This window comes from Mustela erminea, chromosome 11 (assembly GCF_009829155.1).
Source record: "Mustela erminea isolate mMusErm1 chromosome 11, mMusErm1.Pri, whole genome shotgun sequence".
Lineage (NCBI taxonomy): Eukaryota > Metazoa > Chordata > Mammalia > Carnivora > Mustelidae > Mustela > Mustela erminea.
The window spans coordinates 53,171,360-53,185,754 of NC_045624.1; the positions used below are offsets into that span (position 1 = coordinate 53,171,360).

General features: G+C 44.7%; 1 protein-coding gene across 2 annotated transcripts in view; it reads right to left on the reverse strand.

The window, feature by feature from the left end:
* DNAH11 (dynein axonemal heavy chain 11) overlaps nt 1-14,395 on the reverse strand; it is a 324,465-nt gene that overhangs the window by 138,466 nt on the left and 171,604 nt on the right. For both annotated transcript variants that reach the window (XM_032305983.1, XM_032305984.1), the window contains 7 exons: nt 10,776-10,980; nt 8,202-8,367; nt 7,450-7,552; nt 5,846-6,085; nt 4,015-4,176; nt 3,547-3,740; nt 172-334 (listed from right to left, as the gene is read on the reverse strand). In XM_032305983.1, the coding sequence (XP_032161874.1) occupies nt 172-334; nt 3,547-3,740; nt 4,015-4,176; nt 5,846-6,085; nt 7,450-7,552; nt 8,202-8,367; nt 10,776-10,980 (1,233 nt within the window). The remainder of the gene's footprint in view (nt 1-171; nt 335-3,546; nt 3,741-4,014; nt 4,177-5,845; nt 6,086-7,449; nt 7,553-8,201; nt 8,368-10,775; nt 10,981-14,395) is intronic.

Below are 14,395 nucleotides of genomic sequence, written 5' to 3' on the forward strand. Positions count from 1 at the left end.
ATTTACCATGAAGGAGAAACAGATAAATGTAACTAAATCCCCCAAAAGTTTTCCCTCTTGGTTGGGGAAGCCTTGGCCCAATCTGGGAGTCGGAGCTGACGCGGGAACGCTACCAGCTCTGGCTTTATCCACCAGGCAGGAGGAGGGAAGAGTTGCTCCCGCTCCACTCACCCGAAGTTCTTGGATTCCCAAGCCTTCCGTCAGAGTGATCTGGAAGACGTCGAGGCCGCAAATGTAAGCCGCCAGCCGGGACAGGCTCTGCTTGCCGCTGCCGCCCACGCCAATCAAGAGCGCGTGACCCTCAGGGGCCCGAAGGATTCGGCTGATGCGACACCTGCTCAGAGACAGCACGCCGGTGGGAGCAGAAGACTGAAGGGCCCGGGGACTGCATCTAGGTTTTGTTTATTTGCTTACAAATTTTTGACACGAAATCTGAGTATTTATTTTATACCTTTAGTCCTCGTTCATCTGCTTCCCCATGAAGCAAAGAGGCCCCTCACACTGGACGCCTAAGCAGCTGTCCCGGTGGAAATCACTTCGGGGACTCTCACTGCTTCCTACTTGTAGACAAGGCCCGTCTGCAAGGCTTCGAGGGTGACTAGCAAGAGAGACCCGAACTTTACCCAGGCAGCCTGTGCAGCAAACATCAAAGGGAAAATGTCTTCATGCTGGAAACTTGGGCTGCAGAATTACTTTGGAAAGACTGGAGTTTTTTAGGTCAATGAACATCTTACATGTGACTTACTTGATGCAGTTTTAGCTCTTGCCTGTAGGATTCTTCTTTCCTTTGCACCAAAGCTTTGTCTGTCCTCAAGCCCTCTAGAAAATTTACTGAAACCTTCAGAATCCAGCAAGGCCCACTAATCCCTTGTTCTGTTATTGAAGAGATTCTGAATGACTGAGCTACTGATATTATTGCTACATTTTACAGTTAGGAGTAAGTTGATCTTACCATCTCGGTTGAAGAAATAGGTCATAATTATGTTATAAATAATGAGAAAAGAAAACAACTGAAATATAAGCATACAGATACCCAAACACAACAAAGGAGACACCAGGCTATTAGGTCCAGGTTGCTTTCCTCAAGTGAATGTAAATTTCCGGCCTTGACTGATAGGCCTAGATGACTCTTCACAAAAGAGCTTTGTGAAAAAGCAAGGTTGGGGTCACTTACACCAGGACCCACACATCTCAGCTGCAAACCATCAATAACTAGAGGTGGGTCATCGTGAGAGGCTGAGCTGGTCCGTGAGGGGGACTTCCCGTCACCACACAAGGAAACCACCTCAGGAAAGCCATAAAATACTATGAGGCAAATGAACCCCGAAGTTACCAGGCAGAGTTTTCCTTTGGATTTAATGGATGCTTTGAGGTTTGGGTCTCACCAGCTTCTCGAAGCAGCAAAGTTCCTTTCTACGAGACTTCAAGGGCATGTTCTGAGAGCACATCTCTAACCCTGAGTCAATCAGCTGAGAGCTCACGATCCCTGATCAAGGCAACGGCCTTCTGCTCGAAGGCCCCTGAGAAGCCCATGAGGAAAGATCAGTGGGAAGACTCTTGCCCTTGGGGCCAACTCGTTCTCCCGCCCCATGACTTGCGTTCACAGTCAGTGTCCTAACCCAAGCAGAAGCAGGGTCACTAATACTTCAATCAGCACCACAGTCATAGATTCTAACTACAAGCTGTATGTGTGCCATTGGCGGACTGCCGCTGGAAAGGGATTGGCGAAGCAATCAATACTTAGCATGCTTCCGATAACTCACAGTGGGGAGGCCTCCCAACTTTTTCTTTGCCACTCATGAAAATGGAACTTTCTGCCTTTCTGGTGTCTCTTCGAATTTCCTTCCTCCCATACTTCCACCCTTCTTGACTCATTTTTAACCATGATTTCATTATTTTAATCTTTGCCCAAATATCACTTGTGGGTAAGGCCAGCTCTGCTTTCTGAATATGGCATCCCCCCAAATTCACATATCAAAGTCCTAACCTCCAATACCTCTGAATATAAGCGTATCTGGAAATAGGGTCACTGAGGAAGTACTTGGTGAAGACAAGACAGTATCATTCTGGAGTATGGTGGGCCCCTTATCCACTACAACCCGTGTCCTGATAAACAGGAAAAATGCGGACCCAGGCACACACAGCGGGGGAGGGCATGTGAGGGCAGGAGTTACGCTGCCTCACGCTGGCAGAGAATTCTGGAAAAGATTCTTCCCAGCACCTGCAGAGGGAGCATGGCTCTCGGTCATCTCCTTTTCAGACTTCTTCCTCCACTGTGCGACAATAAATCGCTGTTTTTCTAAACCACCCATACGTGGTAGTTTGGTATGGCAACTCCAGTAAACTAATACAGCCAGTGACGAATCATGGTGACAAAGAGAAGGACATGAGGACGCACCCAGCTGTCCACCCAGCGGCAGCAACAACGGCCAGCTGCTAAGACTCTTCCACAAATGAAGTCATTCCCATGCTAACATCTGTTGAAAAGCTTCTCACTGCACTTAAAATAAAATGGAAGCTCCTTCCTCTGGTTACAGGGAAATACCATGTCAGTAAGACCCATTCCGGCATTTCCATGCTTGTCGAATATTGCTCTTTACTTTTTCACCATTCCCCAGCCATGATGACCCCCTTTTCTGTTTTTGAACATTCAGCCTTGGGGCCACATAAAATATGCCCCTGCCTAGAATGTTCTTCCTCCAGATCTTTCCAGGCTTAGCTCCTGCTTACCATTTGATATTACCTCAAATGTCACCTCCTCATTGAGATACCCAGATCTTTTATGGGAATACCCATATTTATTTCTCAGAATCTATTTCTCAGCGAGACACATCACTTTCTGCCATCCTGCTTGCTTGTGTCTTTATAAATGTTCATCGACATCACTAAAATCTAAGCTCAGCTAGAGTAAGGACTAGACTATCTTGTTTGCTGTTGTATCATCAGTACATAGAACAATGTCTGACAGCAAGGGGGCTGTGGATGGTTGCAAGATCTGTGCACTGCACAAAGCACCCAGTCTAGGAGGTGAGACTGAGCCTTGTCAGCCAAGCTCTACATCAGGATAGTGGCATCTGTCTCATTATCTGCCAAGAAAACATGCCCCCTTCTTTTTTAAATTTGTATCAGAGTAGCAAACTGGCTGGCGCTCCTAAGCAAACCTGCTTAGCACTCAGTAGGCACTCAATAAACATGCTTCCTCAATGACCAGCAGTTTCAGTTCATCCTGTTTCTGTTGGGTAGGAACCTTATGGCTTTGAGGGAGTCACATGCCTTTCTCTTTCTCAATATTCTTACCTATCAGGGCTACAGTGAAATAGAATAAATTTTTGGCTGTGTGATGTTTCAGAAAATAGTGCACTGGCCTCAGACATGATTAAGATGAGGACGTAACTGAGAGAGACACTTGCGGTTTCATACTATATGGCAAACAAGAGACAGGCGACAACCAGCTTGGAGTACTGAGTACAATCCGCAGAAGCTCGATCACTGTGGAGACCTCGCCATTTTTACTCTGTGAAAAAGCATCATGACTTGTCAACTCACACATGCTGCATGGCATCTTCAAAGAACACCAGGGGCATGACAGCATTCAGCTCATTGTAGCTGTCTAAGGCCTCCGTGAGCACCGTCTTCAGCACCTCCCAGTCCCTCACCGGCAGGTAGCACGGATCGGGGTCGCTGTGAGCAAAGTGGCAATAGACGAGGGGCGGCTGAAGCAGCACGGGACTGTCTACACCCTGCAGGAGAAGGGAGACAAAGATCCGGTCACGTCAGCCATCCAGAGCGCTTCATATGGAAGCACAGTGGCCCATCAGAGGAAGGACCTGCAGGTCAGTCTGAGTTGCTGGGCGGAACGTTCCCAAGTACAGATGGGGTACATTCTGGAATCCTGCCTGCTCCGGCAGGGTCAGCACGTGCACAGTTCCTTCACATCCTTAGCTGACTCTGCCCCAACGCCAGACTGACCAGAGTGGTCCAACCACAGTGACCGCTGACATCCCACACACTTACTTCAAAATATTTACAAGCCATTTCCAGCATTTTTTTCTGAAACAAATCACAGTCCTTTGGGTCTACCAGTTTGTCTCCATACACGCGAGAAGATTCGTGCAGCCACAGGCGGATTAAATCATTCGGACATTTTAAACATTCAGGGGAAGCAAATAAAATCCCCTACAAGACAAGAATGGGAAGAATTAAAAATTCGGAAACTGATGACATTCCACAATATTCGTCTCCTTTAACACTTTAACTGTATACTAAATTCAGCAACTTAAGTTAGAAGAAGTACTCTAAATAGAATTATTATAATAGTAGTTTTACTCTCTGATAAGTAACATCTTAAAAACTGACTACCATTAGACCCAGTTTCGGAAAGTAGGTAAGACTGTATCTCACAAGCCACTAAGGAAATAAGTAGCTCATCGGAGGACTTGCATCTATCAAGTCTCACAGCCGATGAAGCTTCCCAAATCGAAGTACAAAGAGCGAACATGAATGTTAGAGGATCAACATTTTTTAATCCTAAAACCCTTTGGTATCTGTCAATCTAACCCTTCCATTTAGCAGATGAAGAATATGAGACCAAAAGTAAACTGACTGAAATCACGTTTTGTGGGTAGATCCAGAACTAGCCCCTGAACCATTCTCACTCCCCACCCCCCGCCCACACAGAGGGTCAGTATCTCGGATTCATAGGGACCCACTCCTTCTGGAGAGAGTCAGCTGGCTCTGGACTCTGAGGAGAGCACAGCAAGGTGCAGGCGAGTAGTTACAAAGTTTCATCAGCTGCTGGTGTGAGGAGTAGCTGCCAGAGGCCATGAACAAGCCTCTGATCCCTTGTCACCTATTGCTTTCCTTCCCAAAATCAGCTTCGGGGTGTCTGGGGGGGCTCAGTCAGTTAAGCATCAGACTCTTTCAGCTCAGGTCAGGATCTCGGGGCCAAGTGATGGAGCCCCATGTCGGCCTCCGTGCTCAGCCCAGCATCTACTTGAGATTGGATTCTTCCTCTGCCCCTCCCCCTGCCTGCTCTCTCACGCTGATAAATAAATTTTTTTTTTTAAATCGGCTTTTAAACAACACTGTAACGAGCAGAGTTGTTGCAGGGGTGCTAGAAACAGCAATGAGAATGAGTGAGTGGTCCATGTTCTCAGGAACCTGCTGTCTGACACAGTGTTATGGTTTTAAGGCATTTGCAGTGATTTAGAAAAGACGCTTACAAAAATATAAAGAAGCAAAAATCACCAAATCTAAAGAAGTCTCCTGAAATTCTCCACTACCTCTCTCACAAAGAACCTCAGGTCATAAATAGCCCTCCAACTGCTTTCACTGTAGAGGGTAGATCACACCAGTTCACTTTTTATTTTTTTAAAATTCTGGTTTCAATTCCCTCTTTGGAATCTCCTTTCTAAACCAAATACAGAAACATCGTCCTTTTACCAGCTCAGTCTATTAAGAGTCAAGGTCAAGTCAAAACAACCTAATGGTGTAAGAAATGGTGGTTTCTCTTGAGGTATGTTTTAAAATGATATTGTATAAATAAGAAAAAATAACAAATGATCCCCCTCCCTTGGCCCAAAAGGAGGCACTCTGATGTTTACACAGAAAGGGAGTCAGACTCCTGCCCTTGCTTCTGCAGTTAAGTCTCTGCACAACCCGAGGGAACCCACTAGTCCCATCGGTAAAATGGGAATAAACCTGCCATACAGACTTCTCAGAGGAGTTTATGATGCCACAGTACACAGCATCACCTTGAAGTAAGTTCCATAACTGAACAACATTAATATTACCAGAATCATTCCTCCACCCAAGATGCCACCAAGAACCCAGAGCCACCAGGTACCTGGAAGACGTTCGATAGGTCTCTCAGATTAAAGAGGTAGTGGAATTTAACAGCCGTGGGTAAAAAGTTATGCGCCATCATCTGATGGAACCTGATTGTTGCCTGTATCAAAGAGGGCCCACTCCTGAGAACTGATGGGCCAAAGGCTTGCTGCTGAAAATGGAAGTTAAGAATTTGGCTATAGATGGTTTGCAGCGCCTCCAAAGATGGAAAGTTGAATGCAAACACAGTGAAATGTCTCTGAAAAACAAAAGAAATCTAAGAGTTACGTATAATAGGGTTTATAATGGTACTATTAGATTGCAAACAAACAAACAAAAAAAGCCTCTCTCCCCTCCTATTTTTTGTAATCCCTTCCCACATTCCATGCTCCCTGCCGTGTCAGAGTGGTACCTTCCTCTCTGACTCTGGGCCTGGCTATAGGATTGAGCCCCCAGAGTGAGGCGGAACTGACACCGCGCCAGTCACTGTCAGAAGCCTGTGTGTTTCCACTTGCTCCCTTAAGGCCCTACCTTCGCCATGAATTGTGCAAGCCTATTAATGGGTGAGAGACCCACGAAGTTGAGCCACCCTGTCCTTACCACTTTAGTCAAAGCCACCACAGCTTCGCTGATGGAGAGTCACCCAGTGGACCCCCAGCTGATTCCAGATGAGGGAGTAAGCAACACTTACTGTCGTATACTGTTGTTTTATGTATGTTACAGGTGGTGGGGGGTGTTGTTATTAAAAGGTTATATGCACATACAAAACATGTACGTTAATATTTTTATCAGCTTTATTCCTTATTCCAAGATGTGAAAACGAGCGAGGCATCCTTCAACAGGTGAATGGGTCAACAAACTGGTACACAAATATGATGGATATTATTACATAGTGGTTAAAAAAAAATGACCTATCAAGCAAAGAAAAGATATGGAGAAAGCTTAAATGTCTATTTAAGCCAAGTGGAAGAAGCCAATCTGAAAGGACCTCATCCTATGGGATTTCAACTATGTGACATTCTGGAAAAGGCTACACTATGGAGACAATGAAAGGACCAACTGGTAGACGGGGGGTCCGGAGGGAGGGAGGGATGATCAGGAGGAGTCCAGGGGAGTTTCGGCACAGTGAAAGTACTCAGTCTGCTATTTTCATGGCGATACCTGGCATTCTGCATTTGCCAAAACCCACAGAATATACAACACAAAGAATGAACTCTCGTGTAAACTTTGGCCTTTGGTCAGTAATAATGGATTGAAATTGGTTCATCAACTGTAATAAAGGCAGGACACTCATGCAAGATGCCCATAATAGGGTAGAGTGAGGTAGGAGGAGGGGGAGAGGGTATTATGGGAACTCTCTGCAGGCCTTTCAACTAAAACTGCTCAAACAGTCTGTAAACCTGTACCTGCTCTTTAAAAATGGTCTATTGGAAAAGGCAAAAGCTACTGAACATAATTAAAAGAAACAAAAACATAAATAAAATTAAATTTAAAAAAGCTTATGCACTTCACCAAAATTCTGGTAGGAGCCTTAGTCTGTAGGAAAAGCATCAGGAACCACAGTCTACAATGTGTGAGGTTTTTCTTTGGGCCAGTTAGGAGCCGGCAGGACTCCACCCCTACCTGGAGTCGAGGATTGATTGTGGAGCTGCCCACCCTCAGATTCATGCAGGCAACATACTGACAGCTGTGCACTTCTCGAAGCATCACCTTCTGTCTGTCGTACCTGAAAGACAGCCAACAGGACCGTAGGCCCAAAACCTGAAGAGGACAACACAACAAAACCCCCCCGTTTATGCAGGACTTCCTCATACATGGTCTCCTTCGATCTTTATAATCACTCTGTGACGTTGGGCATGTTAGCCTCAACTCAGAGACACAGACCAAAGCTGAGGAAACGGAAGTCTTCACAGCTCCTCTGATGCCAGAATCAACACAGCGAGCTCAATCAATACGTGCTGTTCCTGCCTATGGATTCCCACGGGACCCTGTTTCCGGTGAGGTTGGGGGCCCTCCTTCTAGGTAACGGAAGGAATGGACACACGGCAACACCCAGACATTACCTAACAGTGACATCTCGCAGAGTAAGGTCAGGTGTTTAAGTACCTTAGTGCGAGTTAACAAATCTGTGAAGTCAATGCTTCAACTAGACAGTCATGTTTCTAAGACACTTTTCAATCCAATTTGTCCCAAGATACAAAGGGAACCTACTGCATTTATGATGATGAAAAGGTAATCTAAAGTGAAACCCAAAAGTTATCCCAGAAAATGTTCCTCAAAAGAGGAAGAGATTGGGGTAATTTTCTTCTTCAGAACTCACCCATAAAATCAATAATTAGATTTCAGGAGAGAGTAAGACACAGAGGACTGCTTACCAGTGTCCGTAATCGATGTGCTGCCGAATCAGAGCATGGGGCTGCACTGTGCCATAGGGGTCCACTTCGGGCATATTCATGTCGTCAATGAAATAAACTAATTTTTTATTTCCTCCTGGACCATAGATACGACCAGCTTTTTTCTCTAGAGGTTTCTCAAGAATTCCTGGAACAAAATGCACCATTTTGCCCACCTATCAGACAAAATGTCACTTTCTGTCCTTTGTCTTTCTTTTCCCTCATTTTTCATCTTCTGTCCATTTCATTCACTCCTAAGTCTTCAAGTATTGACTGCGCAGGCTGGTATCAGTGATGACCCTCTGGTCACTGACTCTATGTCATGCTTTTCTGCCAACCTCCCTCCTACTGGCAGAGCTCACCTCGCCTCTCCTTTCCTGGATAGTCAACATCTGCCATAGGACATCACACTGGCCAGCAATCTGAGGACATGTCATGTTGGTCTGTACGCTTTGCTCCCCGAACGCACTCTAATCCACCGCCCGCTCCCTCAGTCCTTCCCTATCCCCTCTACAGGACCGTCTATGCACAAAGAGAGTTCCCAAACCTGTCTTCTTGGGCCATCCAACGGCACAAGTGTAAGGAAGGCTGGACGTAGACTCTATCCTGTGCACACATTAACTTACATTTCTTCGTGTGCCGCAGTGACTTGTATGGACTTGAGAGAAAACCATGGGGGGTAGGAAATCCTGAACCGAGTGTGTAAGATACAGTGTCTCATAGCTGCTGACTCTCCAAAAGACTATGAATAACTGGAGGACAAGGACGGGTTCATGACTATATTCCTGATGACGACCACAACAAGCCATTTGTTAAGTGAATCAAAGAACAAAGAAGTGTATCATGAATAAGTTAGCAAAGCCATCTTCCAAGCAGCGGACTTGGCAGTTTAGCTCCAACGCACCACCGTAGCCTTTCCCTATCTTCTACTCCATCCCTTTGCAATTAATTCAATTCAATTAATTGAATGTCTTCTGTAATTTTCTTCCCTATGTTTGCTTACACTGATTTTTCTTTCCCAAATCCCATCTTTGCCTGCATACTACCCCACTGTGATGGTCTGAAACCCAAACCTTCTTTCAAATACACTGGTCTCTTTTCTGTGCTAATAGGCCATGTCTAAACCTTACACCAATGCCTTCACCCTTTCAGCTATTATCAAGATGAACTCATCGCACAGTCAAGTACTTTGTTCAGTTATGGTATTGTAACCTTCAACTTCCATTTACAAGGGATAAAGTGATCCCTCCTTCTGCATCTGTGAATGAAAAACATGCACAGGACACAACACCTTGGAAAAAATAGATAAATAATATAGATTTGCTAAAGAATTAAATGAAACATCGCCAAGTTGGATTTTTTCCCTGCTTCACTCATGAGGTCAAGGAAGACAAACCTCACTAAGAGATTACAAAACTAACTCTTGGCTGAGTAACTAATGGTGTCAGTCAGTAAGAAAATGTATTAATACTCTCTACTGATAAAGCTAGGAAAACAGTAACAACATATATTCACGCCCATGCGTGTGCACGGATGCATGCATGTGCACACACACACACCACAGTCAGGGCAACTCAACAGGTTTAATCAACTACTGGATAATAGGGAGTTTCACTGCCCCCACCACCAACACAATCCTCACACTCTCCTGGGCAGTGACCGCTCTGCCAGTATCAGCTCTTTCTACACTCTCTCCACTTCCCGTGTCTACTTAGCTTACCCTTCCTAACTCAGAGTGCCCCAGCGCTGTGTGGTTCTTTTGTTTACACCGATACATTTATTCAAAGGCTAAAATTTATTCTTACAATTTTCCTAAGATTTAATTAACAGTACATGGCCTGGCATTTCATCAACATGGTTTTAAGGAAGTTCTCCTAAATCAATCCCTTACTTGAAAAGGTAACCAGGGCACTCTCCCTTGTGGACAGTCCTATGTTGCTAGGGCTCCAGAAAACTGATTAAAAGTGACCAAGTGTATAGTGGCAAAGCAGTGAACACTGTTGATGCCAATTCTTGCTGTTCTTAAAAGTAATAACCCTTTATCTGATAGGATCTCACTGATATGTGGACTTTGAGAAACAAGACAGAGGATCATAGGGGAAGAGGGGAAAAAATATGAAACAAGATGAAACCAGAGAGGAAGACAAACCATAACAGACTCTTAATCTTAGGAAATAAACTGAGGGTTGCGGGAGGGGAGGGGTGAGATGGGTGGGTGATGGACACTGGGGAGGGTATGTGTTGTGGTGAGCACTGAGTGTTGTGTAAGACTGATGAATCATAGGCCTGTATCCCTTAAACAAGTAACACACCATAGGTTAATAAAGAAAAAAGAGTAGTAACCCACATAAAGCCATTTGTGATATAAAAAGCCAAAAATCATAATATTGAAACAAAGTATATTTTACCCCGATTAGTGGTAAGCAAAAATTCATCTGAGGCCAAAGCCAAATGTCTAAAGCCTAAAGAAAAGCAGTCTCCCCCTCCAGCTACGTGCCCCAGCCTTGACCATTTCTGATGCCTTGTTCCAAAAATATAAGCAGGAAGAAGACTCACTTTGCAGAGCTGCAGACGTTGTGTAGTAGTTGAAAGGCACACGGGACACGATGTAATCCTCAGAGAGACTTGCCAGCGTGTCGCTTACAAAGGCTGTTTTTCCCACCCCAGAATTTCCTACTAGCATGAGGGGTCGTCCTTTCTCAAGCAGCAACTCTACGAAATATCGGAGACGAGTTGTTTCTGATGTGGGAACCACAACTCTCTGGGGTAGGGTGGAGGGAACAGAATGAGAGAAGTCAGAAAGAGAGGCATTCCAAAATTTTCTATCTTAACAGACACAGTCACTGGAGAATTGAGACCCAATGAATTCTTAAGTCAAGTTCACACTCAGTAGGGGAGATCTTAACCTGATACTCAGTTTTGCATTATCAGAGTTCAGACATCGTAGCTTGAGGAGAGCAACTGGGTAGTGCCATCAAAATGCAGTAGTATAAGCAACAGATCTATCTTTTCCAACTTAAGTGTTAGCCAAAGCCCCCAATCACAGACCTCGTGTTAGGCATACAAGGGAATCCAATAAAGGTTTAGGAAACTGTCCACCACTCTCTAGGAGCTGAGAGAACATTCGAGAAGATAAGTCGCACATAAATCAAAGTTGGGAGCAATGCCTTGGCCGGGTAAGATTAAGTAGCCTAATGATCAGGGCAGAACTTACACTAAAGGAGTTCAGCATGGGGAGAGACCCACTGGCGGGAAACAGTGATGTTAAGTGAAATATTCCTAAATCCAAAGTACATGTTGAACACATTATGTATTGTTTTGTTAAAAATATCTTAATAAGAAATCCTTATGTTTTGAAAATTGATTACTTATTTATACACTTCATTGTTTCACAACAAATGTGAGGTGGCTTAGGGGAATATAAGAAAATGAAGAATGGAAATAAACAGCAGGTTCAGGGAATACAGACTAATACATAACGCCAGGTAGAGAGGTAGCAGGCATAGACATGCAAGAAATAGAATCCTGCATGGTGATTAAAACAGAGTTGACATTTCTTGCATTTTTGGAGGCCAAATTAAAAAGGAGGTAAAAAGACACTTGCAAGATTCAGACTGTTCTTAAAAAACAATGAACACCTAAATTCTACAATATATTCTCCCCTGTTTGGTTAGCATATACTGAATACAATTGAATATTTTATAGATCATTCAGGATCATTTTCATGATTATGAATATTTAAACTAGAATTCTGTTTTATTTTACTTTTATTTTAAGATTTTTATTTATTTATTTGACAGACAGAGATCACAAGTAGGCAGAGAAGCAGGCAGGGTGAGGAGGAAGCAGGCTCCCCACGGAGCGGAGAGCCTGATGCGGGGCTAGATCCCAGGACCCTGAGATCATGACCTGAGCTGAAGGCAAAGGCTTTAACCCACTGAGCCACCCAGGCACCCCTAGAATTCTGTTTTAATTTGGTGGTAATCTTGGGGCCTACTGAAAGGCACAGACTGTTCTATACTACACCAATCAGAACCAGATGACTGCTTTTCATCAGAGTTACATTTCACAATACATTTTTTTTTTCTCCTTTTTGGCTCTTCCTTGTCTTCAGGTGCCTCTTAATTTGGCTATTAGCTCTGCTCTCTATACATTAATACCAATAATTCACACTTCCTGACAGCTGAGTATGTGACAGGCATGATGTTAAGCATTTCATACACTAGGTCATCTGATACTCATAACTCATCTACGACTGGGGTTGTGTCGTGATTTTCATTTCAGAGATGATGAAACTGAAGCTTAGAGAACACCAATAACTTGACGAAGGTCACAGCGAAGTAGTAAGTGGTGGTATTTGGATTAAAGCCCAAGCCTGTCCAGAGCCAGCAAGAAGGCACGTCAGGACATGGATTGGCCACACGTTACTCCATCGCTTGGCACTCCCATTTTTCATATGTAAAAGGGTTATCCATAGACTATGCCTTAGAAAGTTGTTTTAAGGGGCACCTGGGTGGCTCAGTGGATTAAGCCGCTGCCTTCGGCTCAGGTCATGATCTCAGTGTCCTGGGATCGAGCCCCGAGTCGGGTTCTCTGCTCAGCGGGGAGCCTGCTTCCCCTTCTCTCTCTGCCTGACTCTCTGCCTACTTGTGATCTCTCTCTGTCAAATAAATAAATAAAATCTTTAAAAAAAAAAAAAAGAAAAGAAAGTTGTTTTAAGGATTAGTTAATCTACATAGAGCAATTAGAAAAAGGTCTGAGATAGACTTCTATAATATTAGCATTAACTATTACTACTGACTCAGTATGGTTCCCTTCCAATATGTTAAGCAGTGGTTAGTGGACTAACCACGCTTGGTACCACTGTGTGTAGAGTAAGACTATAAAGTCCTAATAGGTTCCCCGTGGAATAAAAGGCATTGCTGACCAGATGCATCAGCCTCACCATACCAGTTCTTGGTCTTTGGTTAACAAACTCTCAGCTTTCAACCAGCTAGGTAATACTGCCAGGTAGGTGAAGTGCAGGTCAATTAAGCAAAAGCAGATTTCACAATTCTTCAGGCAATTGGAATAGGCATGGTTGGCTGCCTCCTAGCACCCATTTCTCCATCTCCCCTTCCTGTCAGAGCTCCCACTTTGTTCAAGTCTCCATGCTTCCTCCATACACACGTGCTCCAAGGGAAGCTCAACCTGGCTCCCATGGTACTGTGAAGAGTCATCAAGGCCAATCAGGGTAGCCCAGTAGTCTAGCCTGAGACAGGTTAAGGGTGGCATGTGAGCCCTGGAGTATTAGATGCTCAAGGGGCGGTCTGCTCTGGTGCTTCTGAGAAGTATCCTCACTCTTAATGAAAACTATATGACAATGTGGCTTTTCCCTCTGAAGGAAACTCCTGGGGCAACTGGAGCCCACTTCAGACCAGGAAGGATACTAGTCTTAAAAATGATGCTGGTGTTAAGAGCAGGGAGCTGGAAAGATCCAAATTCTTGGTGATATCATTATCACCAAGTCACAGAATTAATCAGTCTTGGGGCCATCCTACATCTGATTTCTTGTTCATGAAGTCTCCTTGGGGTTAGGTTTAATGGGTTGAACTGTGTCTTCCCCAAATCCGCATAATAATGCCCAAAATCCTAGTGCCCCAGAAAGTGACTGTATTTGAAAACAGGCTCTTTAAAGAGATGATTAGGTCAAAATGAGGCTATTAGGGTGGGCTCTACCCCTATCTGACTGTTGTCCTTCTGAGAGGAGGAAATTTGGGCAGACTTGAAGACAGTGCTCAGGGAGGCACACACAAAGGCCATGTGAGGACACAGCAAGAAGGCGGCCATCCTCAAGCCAGGGAGAGAGCTCTCAGGAGTAACCAAGCCTTCCAACGCCTCAATCCTGGATTTCTTGCCTCCAGAAAGAACTGCAAGGAAATGCATTTCTGGTGTTTAAGCCATCCAGTGTGCAGTATCGTGTTAGGGCAGTCCCAGCACACTAAGACAAGTAGAGTAGGCCCCCAAAGCGAAGCCTGGTGTCCTCATGCAAAGGGGAATTTGCACACCCAGAGACACACTTGGGGCAAATGCCATGTTAGGACTGGAGCTGTGCTGCCACAAGCCAAGGCACCTCAAGATCAAGAGCAAACTCCAGACAGAGGCCTGGAATGCAGTCTCCTGGAGACCCTCAGGAG